The 8781-nt window shown below is 34.6% G+C and overlaps 1 protein-coding gene across 1 annotated transcript; it reads left to right on the top strand.

The window, feature by feature from the left end:
- Positions 1-3402: 3402 nt before the first annotated feature.
- On the top strand, positions 3403-8527 carry LOC136807029 (uncharacterized). Its single transcript, XM_067063598.1, has 2 exons — positions 3403-3666; positions 6473-8527. Exons 1-2 carry the CDS (start codon positions 3571-3573, stop codon positions 7967-7969), a joined length of 1593 nt encoding a protein of 530 aa, XP_066919699.1. The 5' UTR covers positions 3403-3570; the 3' UTR covers positions 7970-8527.
- Positions 8528-8781: the final 254 nt, after the last annotated feature.

Genomic DNA, 8781 nt, shown 5'->3' with positions numbered 1-8781 from the left:
TTAAAAGTCACGTGCTTACAATAAAGTTTTAATTCATTTTTCTTTTATTTTTTCTCCCTTGAGACTTGCAACATAATTAGTATCATCATCGAGAAATGAAAGACACTTAATGACTCTCGAGGCACTTCTAATCAACCAATTGAAACCTGAGTTAAACACTAGGGATGAATTTAAAAGTCACGTGCTTACAATAAAGTTTTAATTCATTTTTCTTTTATTTTTTCTCCCTTGAGACTTGCAACATAATTAGTATGTCAGCAATGTTTTTCGGGATTTTTTCAAGCGAATTTGATTTTAATTAGTTTGTTGTAGAGTGAGAGAAGAGAAGTTGTATGTACTGTAGATATGTGAAAACATTTTTTAACCTTAAACGAATTTTAATTCTTACTTTTTATTTTTGATTTTAGACCTGATGATGATCAAATTGATCGAAATATATATATTGTCAACTAAATAATGATACCGTTGTTGGATCTTATTTTTCAAAATTACCATATTTGCCACAATGTTTTTACCAAATCGCTGATTTCTAGGGATTTTGAGGGATCTGAGAAAACGAAAGTGCTCTGTTTCAAGAAACCTTAATATAGTTTTTGGAAATTTTAGATTTTAGTCTATTTCGTACATCAATTGCACGATATACACAAGTTTCCATCTTCATTCGACTAATAAAACTCGAACTATTAAAAAAACGAGTAAAAGTTTCCCCGATTTTTCATATTTCCAACACCAGATCACCGTGGGGGATGGGAAGAATAGAATAAAATTTGCAGTAATGATTGGCATACTTGATTGTTTTCAGTGGGGACAAAAATTGAAGGATAATTTTCCACCGGGGACGATATTTTAGCCAACTTTACCAGTGGGAAGCGGTCCCAGTGGGTCTGTGAGAAGGAGAAATGCACCAAAAGATACCCTACAATGCAGGAAGTGCCACCGTTTAGTCCATTATCTTTGTACAGAACTGCCACTTTACCAGATCCAGATATGCTTGTCATACAAATCAAGAAGTTTCCAGTGTCAAAACTGTACCAAAATCGCACCACAGGTAATGGAAAGGTATAATTCAAATGAAACATCAAAAAATTGAAGGATTCAAAAACGAAATCAAAGCCTGTGAGAATATAATGAAAAGGCAGGACGAAGAAATAAACCATTTGAAAGCACAAGACGTCAATGTTATGGTCAACGAAAGAAAGAAAGAAAGAAACTATCGACACCAGAATAACCACGCTTGAAAAGAAGATTGAAAGCATCATCGAAAAGAAAGAGTAGGAAAGACCACCAATGAGCTACGCTAAAATCACATCCAAACACATCGAGGAAAACATTGGAGATGGGATTCGAAAAGAAAAGCAGGAGGAGCAGCTGATTCGATCTACAGCAACCTAATTTTTCATGGGATTGATGAATCGACAGATGAATCCGAGGTTGGCGGCTCCATCTGAGGAATATAAAGATTACCGAGACGCAGCGCATCGGGAAATTTACGAAAGAAAGAGAAGATAATGCGAGATACCGACCAATCAAAGTCACATTTACGAACGAAGAGGACAAGAACACAGTGTTGCAAGCAATAATGAAACAAAAAGGCTTTCCTAACCGAGCGACAGAAGATTTGACCAAAAATGAAAGACAAATAATCAAAGAATGATGTAAGGAAGCAGAAAAAAAATATCAAAAGGATCATTGTAAAAAGTACGAGCGGTTTATAGAGGCCCATGTGTTTACGGTGGCCTGCAAAGCTGTAAAGCTTTATTATTTAATTCTATGTTATAATCCTAATATTTTTGAATATGAACACGTTTGAGTAAACTCGTAGTAGAGGGGTCAAAAAAGCTTACTTTTTTATTGCATTTTTGTGAAGTTCTAGGTCGATTAGTACACAATTTTAAGGCCCCGGGAGCGGAGGAAAGTCAAACTTTCGATAAAATTCTGAGAGGTCGAATTTTCCATTTCCGAAAAAAAGGCTTAGAAGTGAACGAGTTAAAAAAGTTTGAGAAACAGTCGCAGGAGAGTTGAAGGCTTGACTGTCTAAGGACCTATAAAGGGAACCACTTCTTATTTCTCAACTTATCCTAATCCGTCTATTTAGTTGCTTAGTAACTAAAGCGTAAATCTGAGAGCGTTTGGTTTTCAACAAATTTAGTTCAAAAATATCTCTTAAATAGAAATGTCCATTTAAAGCGTTCACTAAATCCTAAAGTAATGGTAATGCTTGCTTTCAAAGATAGACAAAATCCGGTTTAAAATCACTAAACATATTTTTAGAAACCAAGAGATTTGCAAACCTATGAAGGTGTAAATAAAAATTGAATAGTGCGCTATCAATGGGTGATCATCTAATACCCTTTAATCTCTGAATGTTTATGGTTTGAGGATAAGACGTCACCCTGGTAACGTAATAAACAATTTCAAAGTTTTTAATTTGTAGGCCAATAGCTACAACCTGGGGGGGGGGTACTTAGGCAAAATGGGTGTCGGGTATGTGCGAGCCATAAGGGTCCCATTTTTACACCCTCGAAAATCTCTCTAAAGGTTACAAAAACCCAATTCACTCTCTGATAGGGTCCAAAATTCACAAAAATTGAAAAACTCCCTTCGAGTTCATTTCTTTTTGTGAAGGGGTGAAATTATATGGTTGCATCATTTGCCGACATCGGGTTCACGAATGTGGATTTTAACTTCATTTGTCGATGTCGGGATTATAAACGACACAAAGTAAATGTTGAAATGGCTCTAAAAGTTGAAGTGCAGGCAAATTTTTGAACTTCCTGAAAAACTTTCATGTTGGCAAAGTTTTTCTTGTAGCAACTAATTTACCTAAAGGTTGTGTGTTAAAAGGTTTGGTCATTTTGGTCCAAATTTTCGTCAAAATACTTGAAAGGCTTCTTTTTTTACCAAAAATCTTCAAAGAGCAGCTCATCAAGAAACGGAATGAAGAACCCCGGTTTTTTTGTGACATACTGTACTCGCTAATGTTCACATATCACATCGACTTATCAATTCACGGAATTCACGCACAAAAAAGCTGGATTCATGTATTCACCGCTATTTACAACTTGGTTCTGTCTTTATCAGATAGAGATAGATAGATAGATATGAGCCCTCCGAAAGCATTCGGGATGGGTAATATACCCTGCTTTTTCTACTTCTTTGTTAAATAGGTACTATACCCTACTTGTATTAACATGAAAAGAGATGAATCGACTGTTTTCATGCCTGATAATTCTCAGTAGCCAGCGGTCATAGAAAAATCGTCATAACAATTTAGCATTGCATCATCTTTCTGCTTACACATTATATTTTACTTTATAGAATGTTGAAATAGTTCTTTGAAATTTTTTATACAAACAAATCACCTCTCGTATATAAACAAAGAGAAAAATAATGTGAATGATTGCATTTTTGCCGTTTTAAGTATACAGTTTAAAGAAAGAAGTTGAACTATTATCTCTTTGCCTACTGCATTTAAGTATAGAGGCCTATAGAGTTTAAAGAAAGAAGTTGAACTATTATCTCTTCTTATACATACTTTTTGTGTCGATAGACTGTGTGAAAATCAAGGAAATGTATCTTCTACTGAACTTCACGAACACAACAAACTCTTCAGCTTTGGATAGCGATGACGCTGATACACTGAACGGTGGTGTAATATATCTTTATGTAAGTTACAGTAGACTACACGTTTTTTATAAGAACATCCAGAATTTTTGAAGGATGTTCTCTACTTTTTGAGTTCTAAGCATGAAAATGTTCTTAACATGTTCTTAAACCATTTTGTTAATATTTTCGACCATTTTCCAAAGAAATAGGGTGTTTTTGAATCCACAAAGCCTTAAAATGTTCTTGACTTATTCTTAACATTTTGGCCAACGAAGCCTGTATGTTCTGATATAGTTTGTTCTTATAAAAAAACGTATATGCTGATAAAAATGAACTGGACAGATAACNTCATTTGGGCAGCCTGGAGCCCTTGACTTTTCAAATTTGGCACATTACTTCCTTGGGTGCATATACCTCTTTTCAAAGGTTTTGATCTATTTTATATACCTTTTTTCTTTTTTTTTCTTTTTTTTGCTTGTGCTTTGTTGAAAAAAAATTTTTGCAAAAGTTTTTACCGGCAGGTTGAACAGCTTGTATTTAAATTTTGAAAATGGAAATGATATATATATATATATATTTGATGTTTTTATTTTTGGTTTGACGCTTGGAAGGGGTAACTTTTCCCTACAATGCCTGTCTAATCTGTTTGGGTGCTGCTGACCGAATCACAAGGTTATTATTTTACCGTGGCTGATCTGGTATTTTGAAGTTTTTAGTTATTTTGCTTTTGGCATAAACAAACATGGTAACTACCCATGTGATTTTATGTATGTGGTGAGTGTACACTTGTACTTGTACTTCAACACCCAAGTTGATGTTTGGCTTTAAAAACATTATCTCGATTACAGTACTGTATATTATACTGTTTATATATATTTACACTCTAATCTTATCCATACCACGCGATTAACATTGACGACTCTTGTATTTCACAGACCAGATTATGAAAAATGTGATAAAAAACGCGGCCGCCTGTTATAAAGAGTGGGCGCCAGTTATAAAGGGCGGCCGCCTTTTTCGAAGGAAAAGGGTGACCGCTTATTATAAAAGGCGGCCGCCAGTATTATAGGCAGCCGCTCTTTGTAAAAGGCGGCCGCGGATTATAACTGGCGGCCGTCTCTTAAAAAGGCGGCCGCCAAAAGCAAAATAACTAAAAACTTCGAAATACCAGATCAGCCACGGCAAATCTTAGTAAAAAAAATTAAATTTAGAAAAGTTATCAATTTAGAGAAAAAAATTTAATATTAGAAAAAAAAAATTAATACATTTCTTGAAGAGTTATTTAGTTAAGAACATTGAGTAGTTATGCTTAAAAAAAGGGTAATAAAAAGATTTTGTTATGTAGATTAATTTTTGTTACCGAAATCTAACTCAACCGTTACCTATGATATGATACTCTACTTTTTTATGCAAAAAATCAAAAAACATTTTACCTACTGTACTATATTCAATATTGAGCAAATCCTGAAAAACCGCATTTTTTTGGGTCGTTTTTGGCCCAAATTTGCCCAAAATAATTTTTTTTTCTTTCAACAAATTTGGTTCCTTGTCAACCATCTATGTGCAAAAAATCATCTGATGGTCTTGCTTCACAAAGTCACAAATCCAGGAAGCATGGAAACGAAAGTTGCAAGTGTGCACGGGAGGATGGAATCGGGCCAAAAAGTTTTGCTCTTTTAGAATTTTTTTTTCAGACGGTGGACTTCGTGTATGCACGCACGGAATCGGGCAAAAAAAATTCTCTTTTTTCTCTAAAGTTAAATGTTTTTCTCTAAATTTAATTTTTTCTACTAAAAAAATTAAATAAAATGAAAAAATAAAATGAAATGTTTTTTTGTCGATGGCACTTCTCGATATCCACAATAAAGATGGTATCCTGTAAAAAAGATAGTATCGTTTCAATTAAGATAATGTTTTTTGGGAAAATAGTGTCGCGAAATGAAAGATAGTGTCGCGAAATGAAAGATGGTGTCGCGAAATGAAAGATAGTGTCGCAAAATGAAAGGTAGTTTCGCGAAATGAAAGATAGTGTCGCGAAATGAAAGATAGTGTTACGAAATGAAAGATAGTGTCGCGAAATGAAAGATAGTATTTATTTCCGCTTTGGCGCGCCATAGATAACCCCGTTAGCAAAATATAGATAGCAGTATCGAAGAAATTTGATTTTTAACATCTCGGCACGTAAAACCTAGTCAATACTTTAGTTTAAGTTTGAAAATCTGCCAGAAGTCAAGAATCCCTAAATTATGCAATAGAGTCTCGTTAACTCGAACCTCTTTAACTCGAACCTCTATAATTCGAATATAGTCTCCTTAACTCGAGCAAGTTTGCTGGTCCCTTATTCAGTTACACATTTTTTTTTATTAGAACACCTAAAATTTGGCTGAGCCTGGATGTGCTTATTTTTTTTAGCAATTCTCAGCCTAAAACTAAAATGTTCTTAAATGCGTTCCTAATTTTTCAAACTACTCTAAATTGATAATATCATGCAATCAATATAAAGAGCACTTAAAATTGGTAAAATTTGGACAATATTTTGACTCCCGATTCTAGAAAATCCATCCCTAAGTTCGGTTAAAACTGCTTGAAAAGAGGAAAAAATTGTAGTTTCTTCAGGTTTCTTGTCATTTTTTTCCAATCTGAGGCTGGGCATGTTCTTACGATGTTCTTAATTTTTCGACGATTTTCAGCCTGAATGTTCTTATAAACTGGGTTCTAAAATCAAAAAAAAAAATGTGTAACAATGTCTTACTCGATATCTCGAATAGATGTCCGTTACCTGTGCGTGTCTGAGTTATGGAGACACCACTGTATTCTTTAAGTCAGAACGCTTTTCTTACCATACCTAATATTTTCCCCTCCTTAGAATGTGCTTGCTCAATGTGGTTGCATTTTCTCCGTCTTGATGTTCCTATCCATATTACTGGAACTGAAGTTGTTCAAAGTCAATATCTGGCAGGCCTTGGCGATCGAAAAAGTGAGCTGCTTTATTGTCTATTACAATATTTTGCTTATAATAATGTTAATACTCATGGTGATCATTTTGTTACCGATTTTTCATTTTGCTGCTAAATTGGATGTTTATTCATATAAAATCTCATTGGTAATAAATTGTTCGATGTATCTAATTGCATTGGTTTTACTTCTTACATTGAACTATTTCTGTAATTTGGTTTGTCGAAAACGCGCAAAACAAAGTAAGCTGACTTTGAATGAAAAGCTTGAAATTGTAGACGAACATATTCCAGATATGACTGGATTGGAGCAAAATAAAGAAGAATCAGAATCGAAGCTGATTCCATTACTGATTCCATTGTTGAAAGAAGTCTCGGAAGTGTTTCATAAAGAATCAACAGTTTTAGTTCCCATATTGACTGGAAGCGTTGCTGAGAGGTTTTCAGTACCTTTATCTAGCGTGGATGGAAAGTATTGGGGAATGACCAGGTTTAATGCGCATGATCGACACGCAATATTGAGTGATCATGACTTTTTGATCGAATATGCATCAGTGAGAGCAAGCTTCAATCATGGTTGCGATATCCGTATTGAAACTCAATCAGTAAACTTAAATCCAGGATTTGTAAAACTTCATGACTCATCTGGTTCAGTCATCTCAGCTAAGGAAGTAAAAACAAGAATCCAAGAGGCTGTAATGAAAATTGATATCCGCGTAATTGACGGCTTTGATTCTTTCGAATCTCGCCCTTATGGTGCTTTTCCGAATACATTTATAGTAGGAGGCTACAGCAGTATATCTCAAAAGGGACCTGCAATATGCCTCAATTATCACATTCTGGAAAAACAGTTCTTTTATGCTGATTTAACTTTCGGAATACCTTGCCCAGGTGAGTGGCCATTTTCCTCAAATTGGCCGGTGAGGACTCGAAAGTGGCCTCCAAGCGCCGACGTTCATCGTATTGTTGATATGGGGTTTCATTTTGTACCAAAATCTCAGGTGACTGATATGGAAGGAGTTACATGGAGATACTCTTTTTCATTAGCCGAAGTTGAGTTATCGAGATTGATATCGCCCGTAGCACGGAAATGTTTTATTGCATTGAAAATTATTGGGAAAGATTTTCTAAAGCAGTGTTGTAAAAACTTTAAATCTTATCACATGAAGACAATTTTCATGTACACTTTGGAGAATACAGATCCAGCCCGATGGAACGATAACCATATTGAAACACTTTTTGATATGTGTTTGAATGATGTTATTAATGCAGTTAAAATAAAGAACTGTCCCCATTTCTGGATCCAGGATGTCAATCTTTTTGACAATTTAACGAACGAGGATTTCAGTAAGCTTGAAAATATCCTGATGAAAATAAAAAACGTCCAGAAGATTATATCACGTGTCTGAAAAAGAAAGTCAAATGGGGGCTGAAAGATGATGGTGAATCTGGTGAAGTTTGAAGAATTATTCGTATAATCATCAGTAAATAATCATTAGTAAATCATAGTTTTTTTAGAAAAAGAGAAAATTTTATAAGGGGACAAAAGTGTCCCCCCGCCGAAGAGTGCAAAAAGTGGTAATAGTGCAATTAACGATTAATCGCACTCCTCTAAACCAATCAGATTCGAGTAATTTTGCACGGCTGACGATTATTCGTATAATCATTATTCATTGTATCGAGTAAAGAAGAATTAACTTACAATTGCTACAAGGGGTTTAATGCTGGACAAATCAACAGGAAATGCAGTGTATTATTGTAGATTTTATGAGAGATATTTTCAGTCATACACAGCATTGTCTGAGGATTGTGACAGCGTGTTGCAATTGTAAGTTAATTCTTGATATTTCGCTCAAATTTTTCGAATTTTCTTGAGCACTTTATGATCCTATTCATTTCATTGACGTATTATTCATTATATAATTATTATATTTTGATAATGTTCATAAATATCATTTGAAAGAGCAGTAATAAAAAGTAGTAGTAATAAATTTGAACTTAAGACACTAATACAATAGACGGTATCGGCTATGCATAAAAACTCAGATTTGACCCCCGAGAATTCCCCACAATGCTTTATGCGGAAAAAATTTCACCGTGAAATTTTTTTCCGCACAAAGCATTGTGGGGAATTCTCGGGGGTCAAATCTGAGTTTTTATGTATAGCCGATATCGTCTATTGAAATTCGTAAACGAGGGTGGCTTTGAATTAAAATTTATA

The sequence above is a fragment of the Clytia hemisphaerica genome, unplaced genomic scaffold, assembly GCF_902728285.1.
Source record: "Clytia hemisphaerica strain Z4C2 unplaced genomic scaffold, Clytia hemisphaerica genome assembly, whole genome shotgun sequence".
In the NCBI taxonomy this organism is placed as follows: Eukaryota; Metazoa; Cnidaria; class Hydrozoa; order Leptothecata; family Clytiidae; genus Clytia; species Clytia hemisphaerica.
This window is presented reverse-complemented; position numbering and strand designations above follow the sequence as displayed.

Coding starts and splice junctions, on each gene's coding strand:
- LOC136807029 (XM_067063598.1), top strand. CDS start 3,571: ATGTATCTTCTACTGAACTTCACGAACACAACAAACTCTTCAGCTTTG. Junction 3,667..6,472: donor GTGGTGTAATATATCTTTAT/GTAAGTTACAGT, acceptor TCCCCTCCTTAG/AATGTGCTTGCTCAATGTGG.